A 16856-nucleotide genomic window follows, 5' to 3' on the forward strand; every position below is an offset into this window, starting at 1 on the left:
AGAAACAGAGCAGGAGTAACCAAGAAAAACATCTCCCATCTCAGATGGGAGAACATAGCAATGATTTGCTCTGCCTTAGTAATAGACGAACACTTGTTAGTGAAGGGTAGCACTTGTTACTCTGACAACACAGAATAGAATTCTGCTTTTCCCTCCAGAAGGTATAAATATTTGTGACCCTTTTGCCCAACTACTTTTGTGAAAAATATCTCTTGTTGAGTGCTACTGCGAGACCAGGCTTGCTGAGATCAAACACTTCCCTCAGAGGGTTGTCACAAGTGACCTCTGCCTCCCTGCTGAATGTCTGCAAAGCCTTGAGTGGCCCAAAAGCCTGCTTTATTTCTACAGTCAATTGTCTTGAAAGATCTGGAAGAGACAGTATCCAAATGCCAGGAATCAGAATGGAATGTTTTAAGGTAAACCATCAGTTTTCACACGATGATGAATTGCCCATGCAACACAGACATGGAAAAAGCACTAGTACAAATAAACTTTGCACAATAAACTATTCCTTTATCACTCAGAACCTAAGCTAAGCAGCTTCATGTTCCAGCCTTTAGAGTTTGTCCTTCAATTGCCTGCTCTGTTTATGCATCTCCAATTCTCAGACATCTTCCCTCTATGAGCTTTAGCGAGTTCCATTTATCTTGATTTAGCAAATGCACAAGATATCCAAGGCAGACTTCGGAACTATCAGTAAGATGGTGGGATTTGACTGATACTTCCACTGTCCCATTACAGTTTCCCTCCACTGGCATCCCTTTTTCTAGCAGTAGGTGCCCCATGCCCAGGGAAGTGCTGTGTGTGAATATGCAGAGAGGAGCAAGCTCTAGATGAGTTGTTGATTCCCTTATAGCTGTCTGCTTGCATAAGCAGTAAGTAGCAGAGTAGACATAAAATTGAATGCTGCTGAGGTCCCACTCAGCTGTTTCAGGGCAAGAACCCCAAGCTAATATACAGGTAGCCCTGGGCAAGAAACCAATGAGAAGTGGTTCAGATCCCCCCAGTGCTTCCAGACCCGCAATGGAAAATGTTAACAGGTGCCCCTAGGTGCAAACTCACTTGCCTAGTGGTATTTAGCAAAGAGTTGACAAACTGTGAACTTCTCCACTGGATGCAGGGGCTTCTCAGCAGATGATCAGGGCATGAGTATCTCATGATGGGAAAGATGTTTGTCACAAAGGTGTTTGTCCCACTGCAGATTAATCCATTGCATTGTCAAAGCCTACCAACAAGTCAGACACAGCTCTCCAACAACGGACCACTTGGCTCTAGAGGGGTAAATCAGCCGTTCAAACCTAAGCCTGACTCCGAAAGGATCTGTCATTAGGATTGCAAACAGCACCAGGGTGCATGCCTTCAGTTCCAGGGTACATAGGCAATCCTCCAAATGGGTCCTCTTGTTGGTTTTTTTCACTGTCAATACCATGCACATTTTACAACATCAAGCTCCAGTGGTGAAGTGCATCCATGTGCTAGAAACCATTTTAGTGGGCAGATTTTGTGCATCCCTGAAAACTGCTTGGCCTCTTTTTCCTGAGTCACATTACCTGAAGAAAAAAGACCAGAGATGCCAGAGATTTTATTTCTGAGTGTATATGTTCTTGGAGGGTAAAAGCACATGTGAAAGGACTAAATCAGCCTCTTCTTCCACACTAGGAGAGCAAAGGAAGAGTGAACAGGCTTCTGTTTGAGCCTTGCATTTTGACACCTCTTTTGGCCAGTTCATATTAGATTAAATTAGGTACCTTCCCAAGCAGCAATGATTCACAGACTTTTTGCTCTGCTTCCAGCTGGCATCCTTGTGGTGAGGCAGTACCTCAGCTGGTCTCTCTGCATTCTCCATCTGGATGCCCCATCAGCCGCTTGTCTTGGCTCAGTTTGAACTTTGTCTTCCTCTTCAGCCTATCCCAAAGGCAGCACCCACTCAATCAGGGTCTTACCAACACAATCCCTCCTGCCATCTGCTTACTTAATGATTGGTATTGCCTCCAAATTCAGCCTGCTTCCCCAGTCCCTTCCTCCCCATAGCAAAGCAGCTCTTTTGCTCAAGTGTTGCCATAAGGATCATCTTTGCCAGCTGGCCTTCCACTGGTATCCTTCTCTCTGGAACAGAAGCACACTCATTACCCTCACCTCTGAAGACCTTTCAGGCTGCAGATATGCATATGCAGGTCTGTTAACTTCTCACTCCTGATTTCCTGGCCTGGTACATTCCGTGGAAGAGCAAAATGTTTGAAAATGTCAAAACATTTTAAGTTGGGGGGAATTTGTTTTCAAATTGTATCTGACTGTCTTACCATATGCCATCTTTCTAGAAGTGCTAAACTTTAACAGGAGTGCATATGCCATGACTGCAGCCAGCCACAGGCATCCTGTGATGCCTCATGGCTGCGTAATTCTAGTTGCCATAGTGCACCATGGCCACATCAATTCAAGGAAAAAGTATGAACTTCTTTTGGTAAGGCGAGAAAACTGCAAGCTATGGACCTGAACTGTTAACACCATTCTAATAAACATTTCAACTTGGAAAAATTGGGCACAAAGCAAATTTTTTTTGTGATTTTTACTTTTTTCCTTGGAAAATGTTGGCAAAGTGGAAATTTAGAAGACAAATCACCATGGTGAAACCCATATTTTCATGTTAAAATTATTTGCAAGGAGAATTTTTATCGATATTTATAATTTAGCTTAGAGATGCCTCATAGCCATGCCTTGTGGTCTATGCACACTGCTGCTTTTGAGAGAGTAAAATGACTCCCAGCCTTCCAAACACTCATGTGGGTTTTTTATTTTGCTTTCTCATCTCTCTGCTGAAGGCTCCCTGTCTCCAGTGAGTTCTGGAGTAAGCCTTCTGCTAATAATCCTTCAAGATTTACTTTTCATCCCTTAAAATTTGGCATGGGCAACTTGGTCCATTTCAGGTGTCTTCTTTATACAGTCAACTCATTCCTAAGTCTCTTTCTTGCAGACAGTCCTCTTCCTTTCTATCTATACTTAAGCAATTTTTATAAGTGACAGATTAATTTCTTATTCTGAGCTGCAGCTTTGCCTCTGTATTTTGCAGTATGAAGGACATCCTTTTTTCATTTTCTGACTTTTATTTTACTTCTCTGTATGCTTACACAACAGTGTAAGTGCCTGAAAATCAGCAGCATTTCTGTTTTCATCAAATCATTCATCCAGTCTCTCAGATTTGTTCATGCTGGATTGAGCACACATAAAGGAGATTCCCTGTCCAAGCTGCTTTCTGGGAGGTTGGATGGCACTGCTGCAGCTAAACAGGATCCTCAGTTTCTCAGATCCTTTACCTACAGATTCTTTCCAGGTATTTCTCTTGCAAGGACATGTGTACTTAACACCTGAGTAGAGAACATGCATTAACCTCTACTGGATCATGAGATCCGGTTTTTTTAATTTCTGTGACTAAGATTAACACTGTTGCAGAGAACTTGGCCTGTGACAGCACCTGATGTTTTTTTCTTTATTCCACTCCTCCATTTACACACTAGCACACTGGCACAGGAGACTGCACACACAAGGGAAGAAAAAGTTAGAAGAACTGATATTGTAAGCTGACTTGACTGGCAGAAAGAACTTAGCTTAGTTTCTCCTGTCAGATGGCAATAATAAGTCTGCTTGCCTTATATTTATTCACACAGAATACTGCCAAGCAATTCAATCACTTGATGATGTGTTTATTTCAAGGTTCATTATGTTTTCTGGTGGAGGTGTTAAAACCATGTAACATCCATTTCCATCACCTACAGAATCAGTCCTCGGCCACAAAACTGAAGCTGTTTCACCTCTGTGTATTCTGACAGGCTCACTCAGGTGATCACTAGGCAATAGCTAAGGCAGCTGCTTTAGCAGGATGAGAGTTCTAAACCCTTGGGTGAAGGGCTGAGACAACTGCTCCCCCTGCTCCATGATGGCTGTCCTGTGTCTTGTCTTCTCTCTCTCTCCTGCACTCATACATTCCCCCGGGGCAGGGGTGCGGGTGACTGGAAATGTGAAGTCACCTGATAGGATGCTGCCTGCCTCCCTTTGCTCTGTACGGCATAATCTCTCCTTGCCTAGTGGTAGTGAAAGCAACTCTGCAAGGCTTTGGTCTGTTCAGCAGGCTGCAGAGTTTGCTGCAGATGCAAAACCGAAATCTATCCTTCTACCACCTACTTGCCAGCCAGGAGAGTTATATGTCTTTTTGCCTCTTCTTTCTTTCCCCAAACCTCTGTTCTCAAAAGCAAGTTCTATTCTGCTGCTAGCAATGCATCCTGAGAGGTGGCTGTGTTGGTGTTGCCCTGCTTTCTGTGTGTGGGCATTCGTGTTCACATCCTTGATTAAAGGTAGGCTGTCTTTGATATCAGTTTCTAGAATATTTTCTAGTCACTGTCTCTGCTTCTGTTTTCCTGAATGAATTCAATGTAAAGCTTCTAGCAGCTATTTCTAACGTGAAATCTGTAACATTTCAATAGTATTTTAAAAGAGCTAAAGCAATACTAGTTTTCTAATATAAAACTCTTCATTTTTGTTTGATAACTAACTAAAGCACTGTTTCTAGAAAACAATAAAAATTGAATAGGGGTCCTAGTAATTTCATTTGGTGCTTGAATTTGTAAGTGCTTTAATAATTCAGGCTAAGGATGTGCATGGTCTGTACTCACACTTTCAAATTTGAGAACTTTAACTATAGTTGTTCACTGTTGTTTGTGATCTGTGTTTAAATATGCTGCAGTCATTTCTGTGCACAACTCTCACGGAGTTTAGCAGGATTTCTCCTTTTAGGACACACAGCTGTTTTGAAAGTCTCACTTCTGGTGATGACCAAGATGTGTATTAAATACAGTGCTTGTGTTAGCAAGGCATAAGATATTGTCTTAAAGCAGTACCATGAGATAAGACCTAAATACTTATCTGATTTTGTTATTTTATTTTAAAGCATGTGTCTGTTAAGAGGCCAATGGGAAAATTTCAAATGAAACATGATTTTGGACTCAATTGACTTTAGTCATGCGACTTCATGTTCCCACAGTGGTGTACTTGTAGTCACAGTGCTGTGGGTGGTGATAACGAAATCTGAAAAGAAAATTTTTATTTCTTTTTTGGATGGAACAATACATAATATAAAAGCATCCAAACTTTGCAGACATTCATGTATCTTCTCTAAATGATGCTGAAAGGATGAAATGAAACATCAACTTTTCAAACTTTTACTAGAATTTTCTTTCCATTCATGTAAGTGACCGGTAGCCAACATTTCAGCTTGAAATTATGATAATCCTCTGCAATTTCAGGATGCTTTGTATCGCCTTAAAGGCAAAATCCACATCTGTGCATCCACAGGTCCTTGTGTTCACTGAAGGATATGTGAATTGCAAATTTGTATTCTGTGCTGTGCCAGAGACCATGCTGCCTGATATAAGCCCCTTCTATGTGTAATATTTGCAATCATAAAGGCTTATTATTGTTGCTTGTCTAATGTGTTCTAGTGCAGTCTGGGAATAATGCAAAAAACTTACAGCCATGATTCTGAAAACAAATTTTTCCTCAGTTGTATCAGTAATATCTTTGGGATCATCATAAAGCTTTGATAACACATATGTATGTGCACAATAAGTGAAGGAATTTCTAAATCTTGACCTTGAAGTATTTTTAGTTTAAGTGCTGAATTATAGTAACACATTGTAATAGCAAAGTTATTCAAGAAACTTGTTCTTCTCAGCTGATGTTGCCAGAGTCAATATAATTTAATATTTTCTTTTGGAAATCAAAGTCCGTAGCCTTTAACAATGTGAAAATAGTTGTTTGGACTATATGTAACAAGTTAGGAGCATTCTTCTTAACTCTGTAGTGAGTCAACTGAGTGCCCATCACATACCTTGTTTCTTCTAAGCCATTTGGTTTGTTCTTCATTAATGAGGGGTTACAGCTGTGATCTGTTTGTTCCCAAAGAACAGTTCTGTGTTACATAGATGCATACTTTTCTATAAGAAATGTTAATATTTCTGCTTTTTTTCTAGTTCAGAGAACTTAATAAATGAACTTTCTTTTAAAAGTTGTATCTAAAGAGTGGAAATATCAAATATGAGGATAAAATGCAGTTATAGTGCTTAAGATTAGAAAGCATCACTGTGGTCACCTAATATCCTGATAAGAGATTTTGATACAGTAGTTACAGCCTCGAGCTTTTAATTTGTAAATAGCTATGCTTTTCATAAACACTGTGTTTTACCAGGAAGACTCACAATGATTAAATCTATCACATTTCTACTTCTTCTATTTCACAGCACCTTAGTTAGTTTGGTGTGATACCAGGGTGGGCCAAGTGGAGGCCCATAGGCATTAAATCCATCTCAGGAGACACTTCCATCGAGGTCATTACCCTACATTTGGAGGAAACAAGGAGTAGCCAACATTCTGCAGGAGGATGCTTTCAACTGTCAGGATATGGCAACCCTCTCCTCTCTGTGCTCAGGTGGCTTTAAACATGGTCACAAGTGCAAGATCCAGAAATATAGCACAGACTAGGATGTTATCCAGCACATTTTTTCCCTTTTTCTTACCTCTGGCTTAGCTGTTCTTTTTTTTTACCAACACAGATACCACAGCCTGCGAGTCAGAGGAACGGTTGTTTCACAAACTCTTCTCCCAGTACAATCAGTTCATCAGGCCAGTGGAAAATGTGTCTGATCCTGTCACAGTGTATTTTGAACTGGCCATTACCCAGCTTACAAATGTGGTAAGACTCACTACAGGATACTGCTGAGCTTTGGGGATGGCTGTAAACACATGCAAATCGCTGAAGCAGGAGATGTGATGGCTGCACGCACCCACAACTCTCCTAGCTGGCATTTCATGTGTGTCTAAGTGCACATGCTGAGACCTTTGCTGTTCTTTCAGTCACACAAGTCATTCCAGTTGCTCAAACAAGCTGTTTGAATGACGCAGATTCATTTCCTTACTGTGTAGCATCAAACCCCTCTGCTTCAGGTAGCAGCCTGCAGAGCCCACGGCAGAAGTATTGAATGTTCAAGCTCACTCCTCACAGGAATAGCCCTCTCCAGAGATACCTGGTGTGTCCATGTTGTGTGCAGCATGTGACCCGTTCTCCTGTGGGGCTGCTGTCATTCCCCAGTGGTCCTGAGGGGTAAAATCTTTTTTGCATGCTTTTTTTCAGTCTATTTGTTTCAAAATTACATAAGAGAAGAGTGGTGTAGCAGCCTCAAGAGTGGTATTTTAAGGCATGGAGGTGGGGATGAATGTTGCATGTTTTGGAATGCACATGGGTGTGGGGCAAACACACTGGGCAGGACAGAACCAAGAAGGACAGTGGAAGAAGCAAAGCCTGAGCTTAGCCTTTGTTCTCTATGAAGCAAATTATCCACAGAACAGAGGCACAGTTTCAATTCTGAGGTACCTGGTTGAGTCCATAATGAAGTAATAGGCAAACAGCAACATTCAGCAGCAGCCAGGGAGCTGAGCTATCTGAGAAGATAAATGCAGACAATTTAAATCCTCATGGTGAGGACAGTCATCACTTTCTAGAATTCCTCTGTCAAAGTAATTTATTTCATTGTTACAGGTAGCTTAGTGGGTATCTACAGTTCTGTCTCACACTTCAACCCCTGGTTCCTAGCACAGTCTTTGAAGGAAAAGAAATTAACATCATTAGTAAATCACTTGAATTTTTTCAAGAGAGAGTCACATTTTTTAGGAGAACCTATATATTTTAACCCATAGACAGGAATCCTACTAGCCTTTAAAAAGTGATCTTTGTGCTTAAACTTGTTGAAATTTCATCTAGGACATTTCTAGTTTTGGCTTGTAAATAACTTCTTTGAATCCATGTGCTTAAATGCTAGGAACTACCTAAAGCAATATTCTTTTAAATATTTTCATTATGAATGTCAGCCGGCATTCATAATGTATGTAGTATAAGTGTTTCTGAATACTTTTAGGCTGAAGGCTCATTAGAACAGGATCCAAACTTTCATATTTGTGTCTTTTGCATCGTCTTTCTGATACATGACTGATTGGAAGCTGCAATAAATGACTGGAAAAAAGAAGGTCTCTGCATAATAGTTACCCAATTTAGTGCTGGTTAAGTGCATCTGCTCCAGAGGTTTGCATAGAAACTCAAGAATGCTGTGATACAGATGCCATTTTTCTTTAATCTTGACTAGTACTGTACTGCGAAATCAGAGCTTTTCAGACACTGAATCCAACAAAATACACAGCCACCAGAAGAAACTTATTCCTGTGGTACAGGTCAGAGCAATTCTAGGTTGTGCGCTCTTCAGGTATTCAAGTTCCTGGCAAAACAGTGCAGCTTTCTGTATGTCTGGTATTTATGGAACATGATTTTTCAGTAAAGGTTTATTAATTTTGCAGTATAGTTGCACACAACTGTGTACAATATGTAAACCTCTTGAAAGATGCTAGAAAAACGTGGTATCAGTTAATGTGGAATTCTATTTTCCAGTTTTATGGGCTGAGTTTTGGCCATATCAGGACACTATAACTGGTTATGCCTGTGTTTCTTTGTAGGATGAAGTCAATCAGATTATGGAAACAAATTTGTGGCTAAGACACGTAAGTGACTGTGTTGCATTTCTCATGCATTTTGCATCAATGTGATGAAATGTGCGTTACCTTCTAAGTTACATCTCCAGAATAAGTCCTTGATTTGTAACCAGGATTTTAAAAGGTTAGTAAGGAGAAGATCCACAATTGTGAAAGTAATTTCTTCATTCTTTTTACCAAGAAGGTACCTCTTCCTTTTTTCTTGTGTGATATATTCTTCTCCAACTTCATGATGACTGGTTTTCTTCTGGAAAATCTAGCTGGATTTACTCCTTAAAGAGTCATTAAATATGTAGCTCTGCAGTCCTAGGTCATCTCCACCAAAACATTTATTAGCTAAAGGAACAGGGCTCCATTATTCCTGATAAAGTTTTTACATAGATAGAGATCCTTAGAGGACTTAAACTGCTGAGAAAATACAGCTAACTTTCACGAGCTTTTTCAGGCACTGATTGTGGTCCACTCAAAATTTTCTGTAAAATATACTGTACTTACAATAGGTGAGAGACCGTGGAGCATGGCCCCATGATAGGGCAGTAGACATCGTGCAATCTCAGCTCTCTCAGCAATGCAAGAGAGCTACTGTGCATCCCTCACTGCCCTGACTTGGTATTTCCCTACTCCTGAGGCACCAGTCCTGTCCAGCAGCTGCCTGTTCGTGTGCCTCCTTGCTCATGAGGGTGCTGGTCTCCTCTGGTACTGCCCTCTAACCTGTGGGCTGCTGCAGCAAGGCCCCTGTTTTCTCTCTGCAGTGGGGAGGTAACCTTTCGCAGACAAGGGTCTTTACTGAAGTCAAAAGACAGAGAGATCTCAGCAGGTCAGCAGTTCATAACAATTGGCACCCCCCACCCTCACAGAGAACAAAGCAGAAATCAATGGGGGCAGTTTTCACACGTGTCCAGTGTTTCTCCAGGTCATAGCCTTGTTGTCTTTTGGCCCATTGTCCCCTTTTTCACATACTGCATTTTTATCATAGTCTGTTGTTTTACAGGAAGATCTGAGAAACAGACATTTGCTGATAATTTAAGGTTTTAAAATCCTTGTCCGTTCTTCTTTCAGATTTGGAATGACTACAAACTGCGATGGGATCCCAGACAATATGATGGCATTGAATTTGTTCGGGTACCAGCAGATAAAATTTGGAAACCAGATATTGTCTTATATAATAAGTATGATGATTCATTTTACCCATTTTATAGATTCATTTGGCTTTTTCTGTCAAAAATATCATCTTGCAGCACCCATGAAAACACCCATTACATTTCACTTTTATGGTAATTTTCTTTTCTTTGTCTTTCCAGTGCTGTGGGAGATTTTCAAGTAGAAGGCAAGACCAAAGCCCTCCTTCGCTATGATGGAATGATCACGTGGACCCCACCAGCTATTTTTAAAAGCTCCTGTCCTATGGATATTACCTTTTTCCCATTCGATCATCAGAACTGTTCACTCAAATTTGGCTCATGGACCTATGACAAAGCCAAAATTGATCTTCTGATCATTGGATCCAAAGTAGATATGAATGATTTTTGGGAAAATAGTGAGTGGGAAATAGTTGATGCTTCTGGCTACAAACATGATATCAAATATAACTGCTGTGAAGAGATCTACACAGACATAACATATTCCTTTTATATTCGAAGGTTGCCAATGTTCTACACCATAAATCTGATCATTCCTTGTCTTTTCATCTCATTCCTGACTGTGTTAGTTTTTTACCTACCATCTGACTGTGGTGAGAAAGTTACTCTTTGCATCTCTGTGCTTCTTTCTTTGACGGTATTTTTACTGGTGATCACAGAAACAATCCCATCCACCTCTTTAGTAATTCCCCTAGTAGGGGAATATTTACTCTTCACAATGATATTTGTGACTCTGTCAATTGTCATCACAGTGTTTGTCCTGAATATACATTACAGGACTCCAACCACACACACAATGCCCAAATGGGTAAAAACTGTCTTTCTTAGCCTGCTCCCCAAAGTCCTGTTGATGCAGAGGCCACTAGAACAGCAGAAGAAAACCACCTGCAGAAAAACCAAGAAAGTATCAGACAGTAAGTCGGGCAAGTCAAAGCACAGCAAACACAAAGATACCAAATTGCACAAGGAGCAGAGATGCAGTCACTGTGATAAGGCAACTGAACTCCCAACTACCAAAAGACGACTGAGCCATCAGTCACTGAAATGGGTGGCAGAGCACTCTCACATGGAGTACGCCCCAGAGGTGAAGGATGTCATTAGCAACGTCCAGTTCATCGCAGAGAACATGAGGTCTCAAAATGAAACCAAAGAGGTAAGGGAGGTAACCATCCCACTGGGGCTTGTTTTGATTGTATTGGAATCAATGGCAATGACAAGGTGGAGCACCTCTGGGTAAATGCTGGGGGGAAGGTCAGCAGGGTGCAGGTCCTTGTAGGAGTCTGTTAGAGACCACCTAGGCAGGATGAACAGGCAGATGATGTATTCTACAAAAGGCTGGAAGAAGTCTCGTAATCACCAGCCCTTGCTTTCATGGGGGACTTCAACTTGCCAGAGGGCTGTGGAAATATAGCACAGCAGAGAAGAATCAATCTAGGAGGTTACTGGAGTGTGTGGAAGGTAATTTCCTGATACAGGAAGCAAGCAAACCAGGAAAGGTGCCACACTGGGCTCACTGTGACCAGAGAAGGACTGGTGGGAGGTGTGATGGTTGGAGGCCGTGGGCACAGCGACTGCAGAATGATAGAGTTTTCAATTTTGGGTAGAATTAAGAGGGGTGTCAGCAGAACTGGACTTCCAGCAGGCAGGCTTTGGCCTGTTTAGGAGGCTGATTGTCAGAATCCCTTTGGAGTCAGTCCTGAAGATCAAATGAGTCCAGGAAGGCTGCACATGGTCTAAGAAGGAGATACTAAAGGTACAGTAGCAGTAAGACAAGTTCCTGGGGAAGAAGACCATCTAATGAAATTGCTTGTGTGAGGTTATAAATTTTTATCCTGTTTGGGATTACTGTCATAGAAAATTATGCACATTGGACTTTAAAGAGTTCTTGGGCCACATCCTCATGTGTAAAGCAACTAGCAACTAAAAGGAGCTGCAAAATATTTTCTGACACCCAGACCTCACAAGGAGCAGGAATTCTCTGACACTTCATAATATTTTAAGAATTGTTTAGAACCTAATGAAATATATATCTTTGTTCTGTCACAGATTTTTTGGTTTTGGTTTTGAAGTTTTTTTGATGCTCTATGATGGTAAAATCCATTTCAAAACTGAATACTGGTTTATTTGTATTGAAAATCACAAAAACTTTATAAGGGAAATTTTGATACACATACTTTCTATCAGAATTTTTTTGTTGAAATCCATGCAACTTCTGTGAAACCTAAAGATTACCTTTTTTGCTCTTTTTTTTATGCCCGGCAGAAGAAGTTTCATCTGAAAACAAAATCCATAAATTTTTGAATAAAGGACTAGTGTTAAGCTGGTGACTGAATTCATAGAATGAGTTGTAGTACATGCCAGCCTGAAGCAAAAGGCAGGAGTCTATTGGCATAGAGGTGGATGGGGATTGAGCTGAGCATGGCTTAGTACCTATACCCTCAATGCTTTGCTTAACCCAAACATTTCAGCTCTGCTTTCATTGTCACACCAGCTGCATAAAACATATCCATGTACTGATTCAGCTGCTTTCTCTGATGCTCTCTCAATAAGAAGGGGCTTTGCATGCACTCATCCAAATAACTTGCTGTCTTGATTATACAGCTCAGGAGAAGTCCTCCTTTGCTCGTTTTGCTGATTTGCATTTTGCAAATCTCTCCTGCCACATGCAATTGTACTTTTAGTCTACTGTGTTCATCAGCAGCTTTGTATCTTACCTTTCAAAACATACTAGGAATGAGAAGCATGATTTTTCACTTACAAATATTCCCTCTTCAGGGAAAACACAGGATTTTTTCTCAGGCAGGCACTGAGAAAAATTATTCTGGAAGCTGCTTCTGCTTCAGCCAGATATACAAAACAATATGAGTGGTATTATGTACTAGTCCTATATAAATAAAAGCAATTTAAAAATTGTAGCAACATTTACAGCTGCTGAAGTTCTTGCTTCATTTTCTGTCATGCAAAGTACAGCTTCCATTTCTGATTTTCAAAAATCCTCCAAGGTGCTTCCCTGACTACCAGCCTGTTGCTATCCATGGTCATGAAGTTTTCTTCAGCCACCCTCTTTTTTCATCCCCATCACTCAACCTAACAATACTATTATAGCTATCCTCTCAGCAGTCCTGGGAGGTTGGACAGGATTCAGTCAAACACAAACCCAAAAAGTCTTAGCTTATTTATCTGTTTCTCACCTGGGCTGAATAGCCATTATCATAGTTTACAACTTCAAACTTACCCTACTTAACTTTTATTTGTACTCCCCAATAACTGCCACTGTAGTTCTCACCCTCAACACAATCAAAATGCTAAACCCAGTATTTTCTTGGAGTAAAATATAATGAAACTGGGAAAACAAGTGGAAGGTTCCTCAGCAGAGGGCTCTTAACCAGTCACTAGTTTATATGAGTGAATGTTTTTCTGATGCAGTGTTTCTTGTGCAGTACAAGTTTAAAGGTACAGTTTAAAGGACAGCATCTTCAGTGAATGTGATTCTGAGGTCTATCTCTCAGCCATATAAAATCCACACTGTCCCGCTTAGCACAAGACATTGCAGTTTGCTCAGTCAGAGCCCTTGTTTTGCTACAGTCTATGTGTCCTGTTGTCCAGTTTTCTGAAGTTGATGGGGCTTGATTGGAGAGACAGTGTTTCAAATCAGACTAGAATAGCAAACTGTCTTGTGTGGGCTGTCAGGATAAATCCTTTGACAGGGTTCAGTGATATGAAGCTACGGTGGCTGTGCCTGCTGTTAAACCACCCCACTCTGCACCCACCACATGATCAGGTCCTATTTGTTAATGTCAGCCTCACAGCCATGGATGGGCTGCCCTCAGACTTGAATATTTAGAGCAATTCAGCAGACTAGGACAGCGTTGCATGTTCTCAGCCAAAAATGGTAAAATACCATTAGAAAATCAACCCCCTCTGAAGTGACTTGAAAACTGCAGCAACCATAAGCATGACAAACAACTTTCCTGACTTGCACAAATGTTCTTCATCACATTCAAAAGCACAAGGGGCATTTCTATTGCATAATGTAAACTCACAATTGCATGTGACATTACATGTAGTTTATTCTTTTTTTTTATTCTCTTGCAGGTGGAAGATGATTGGAAATATGTGGCTATGGTGATAGACAGAGTATTTCTCTGGGTATTTATAATCATTTGTGTGTTTGGGACTGTAGGGCTCTTTATCCAGCCACTAATAGCAGAGACATAACTTGATCCACTGCTTTTTATCCACTTTCATTCTTGTTTAATTTTCAGTTCAGAAATTTACCTTTTATTTCTCTCTTTTAACATAACCCTTCTACTCACCACCTCCTCAACACCCGGCCACAGAAGGTCCCAGAACAATAAAGTATGTGTTCACATTTATATTTGAACTCAGACAGGTCTTAAGCATTTAATTGCATTTGAAGACAAATGAAGTTAATATTAGAATGTGAGGCATATTACCATATGAGGCATACACATTTGAAAACTACATGCTTCTAAAATCTTTTAAAACTAGTTTGATCTGCCACTTAGCTTTGCATGTGACCTAAGCCCTCTTTGCTTCCTGACAGTGAGTACCAAGACCTTGAAAAGTTTCAGCAGGATTTCCAAGCCACATCTCTCATCAGGTTAACAGTGGTCCTAGTCTACAGGTTCTGTTCTGAAAACTCTTGCTTGCTCAGGCTTGGACATAAACCCAACAGAGAAGGGTTTGTCCCAGAGTAGCTACTTGTCACAGACAGAATTGTTTTGACAGCATTGGATTGATCTGAGTTTTCCTGTTTTTAAAACCCAAGACTAGCTTGGACTATGCACATCCCAGCAGAAGAAGGCTGGATACCATGAATCCTATGCAAAGCTGAGCACCCTGTTTCAAACAGCTGTGCAGTAATGTTCTGTTTCCTGGCTCCTCATGGGTCATGTGTGTGCAAACCTTAACTGTAGGGACATATCCTTCAGGGCTGAATTGCTGCAATGTGACCAGGTCCCAGTCCTAGTGTGCTTCATCCTGAAACACTTTGTAGATGTGTTTCTGATGTGGTTTCTATAAAATGTGGATGGTTTACCCTCAAGTTCCTTGTTTGTTTATATTCCTGTTAGTTTTGTGATGAAAGGTTCTTCTTTGAAAGGCACCACTACAATTAAACCAAATGATTTCAAGAATACAAAACCCTTCTCTCTTATAGGGACTCTAAATTTAACTGTGTAGTGTCAACGAAGTGTTTTCAGTGTCTGCCATGTATCAGTCTCTGCTCTGAACATCACCAATCCATGGAAAGTATGACTCCTTGTTTCTGAAGCAACTGACTGGCCTTTATGATATGTCATAATAAAGAGAATAGGAATGAATTAGTGTGTATTATAGAGATAAAAGTGGAATGACAAGAATATAACTGTCTTCATACAGCCCATGACTGTAGAAGAAAATGTAGAAGAAAACTATTATTTTCTGTAATCCCCCTGAATGTTTCTCAATTATGTAGTGACTGACAGATATATGAAAAAGCATGGTTTATTTTGTCAGCCTGCCAATTAAATATCACTCCTGAGATATATCTTCTTGAAGAATTTGTGGGTTTGTGGTTTTGTTTTTTTTTATTTCCTGTTGTGAAATGGTTTTATAGATGCTACTAAAGGATATTTACTATGCTGGCTCTTTAATCAGAAAGGAGGTGCAGGAAAATAAAAGAAAGTTGAAGAGAAGAGCTGAATTCTGAGCCCAAAACCTTCATCTCTACAGAAAAGACATCTGACTGTCACATTCATTGTTGCACTCTATGACCATCCAAGCCATGAAAATACTGTGGCTGAAGGTTCACTGCATTGGTGTCTTAGGCATGACAGCTACAACCCCACAGTCAATAATCTGACTTCAGCAAAATCCCTGATTTGGAAAGTCATGTTTTGTGTCTTTCTGATGTACTATTTCCCCTTCCTGCCCCTAGCCCAGTAACTTTGGGAGCCATCTTTTGCCATTCTCAGCTGTGTTTGGCACATTCAAGATTGGGAGCCTTATGTACTGCTGCCAGCTTTGTGAATGCAGTTGACTGATTACAGAGAGTGGGGATGGGGAACACAATAAGCATGTCAGCATGTCACCTTGAAAAAAGCTGCAGTAGGGGTGTCCCTGTAAGCAGATGCGGAGAACCCACACAATAATAACATTTTTGCTTGTTCCAACTCTTGTTGAAGGTTGGGGGACCTTCTGACATAAGAAGAAAAGCTATAACTAGAGCTGGTGCCATCCCAGATGTTGGCTTGGGTCACACATTGTGCACAGCCACAGGGAAAGTCTGTTCTCACCCCATCAGCTCCAAGGTCACATTACCAAGACCCCTTATTATACATCTCAGTGATGAGATTACCACTGGCAGCAAGGATTCTCCTTTCCTTGAGAGTGATGGCATCCATGGATTAATTTTAAAAGCAGAGAAGCAATTCAACTCAGCATCTCCTTACATTCTCTTCCCAAGGGAGACCATTTTTCCACTTTGCTTCCACTAAAAGGCCCAGAAGAGTTTGTCATATTTATCTTTCAGTGAGTGGGTGGTATATGTAATATTGCCAAGCAGTGCAAAGGCCCCATCAAACCAATGCCCAGAAATTGAGACAGCACATGTTGAGACAGTAGTAAAGCAGAGCGTTACTGGTTTTTTGTTAAGATTTGCAATTTGCAATGTTGTCATCCACGGGCAGAATATGTGGAGCAGAGGGAAGGGCCCCATCAGAGGACTGTCTGCCCAAACATCCTCCTTAGGTGTGTTTTTAGTGGCAGGCCTTTGTGGGCCACGTGTTGAATGCTTTTGTGAACCAGCAGCAAACAGATTTAGAGAAGCTCAGGAACAGGCAGAACAAGAGAATGAGTAGTGAGACTACAGATGTAGCAGTCCCAGAGGCAATGCTAGGAAGACTGGAGGCCAGAAGCCATACCTGTGCAATGTTCATACATCCCCCACACATGAGCCCTGCTGATCTTCACTAGCATAAGCCAAAAAAAGCAGCTTGGCATCAGACACAGCCATGTGAGACATAGCCATGTGTTGTCTGGGGGTGGGCAACCAAAGTGTTGCACGGACCATCTGTCAGATGAACACCTGAGGCATTTGCCCAGGAGAGGAGGATGTCATCTGTCATGGCT

The 16856-nt window shown here is 41.0% G+C and overlaps 1 protein-coding gene across 1 annotated transcript; it reads left to right on the top strand.

Moving 5' to 3' along the window:
• Positions 1-3912: 3912 nt before the first annotated feature.
• Positions 3913-15212, top strand: CHRNA6 (cholinergic receptor nicotinic alpha 6 subunit). Its single transcript, XM_085042276.1, has 6 exons — positions 3913-4346; positions 6600-6739; positions 8548-8592; positions 9643-9752; positions 9885-10875; positions 13818-15212. The coding sequence occupies exons 1-6, from the start codon at positions 3929-3931 to the stop codon at positions 13938-13940; spliced, it is 1827 nt and encodes a 608-aa protein (XP_084898402.1). The 5' UTR covers positions 3913-3928; the 3' UTR covers positions 13941-15212.
• Positions 15213-16856: the final 1644 nt, after the last annotated feature.

The sequence above is a fragment of the Lichenostomus cassidix genome, chromosome Z (assembly GCF_008360975.1).
Source record: "Lichenostomus cassidix isolate B80296 chromosome Z, HeHo_3.0, whole genome shotgun sequence".
Classification (NCBI taxonomy): Eukaryota; Metazoa; Chordata; class Aves; order Passeriformes; family Meliphagidae; genus Lichenostomus; species Lichenostomus cassidix.

Coding starts and splice junctions, on each gene's coding strand:
- CHRNA6 (XM_085042276.1), top strand. CDS start 3,929: ATGATGGCTGTCCTGTGTCTTGTCTTCTCTCTCTCTCCTGCACTCATA. Junction 6,740..8,547: donor TTACCCAGCTTACAAATGTG/GTAAGACTCACT, acceptor GTTTCTTTGTAG/GATGAAGTCAATCAGATTAT. Junction 9,753..9,884: donor GATATTGTCTTATATAATAA/GTATGATGATTC, acceptor TTGTCTTTCCAG/TGCTGTGGGAGATTTTCAAG.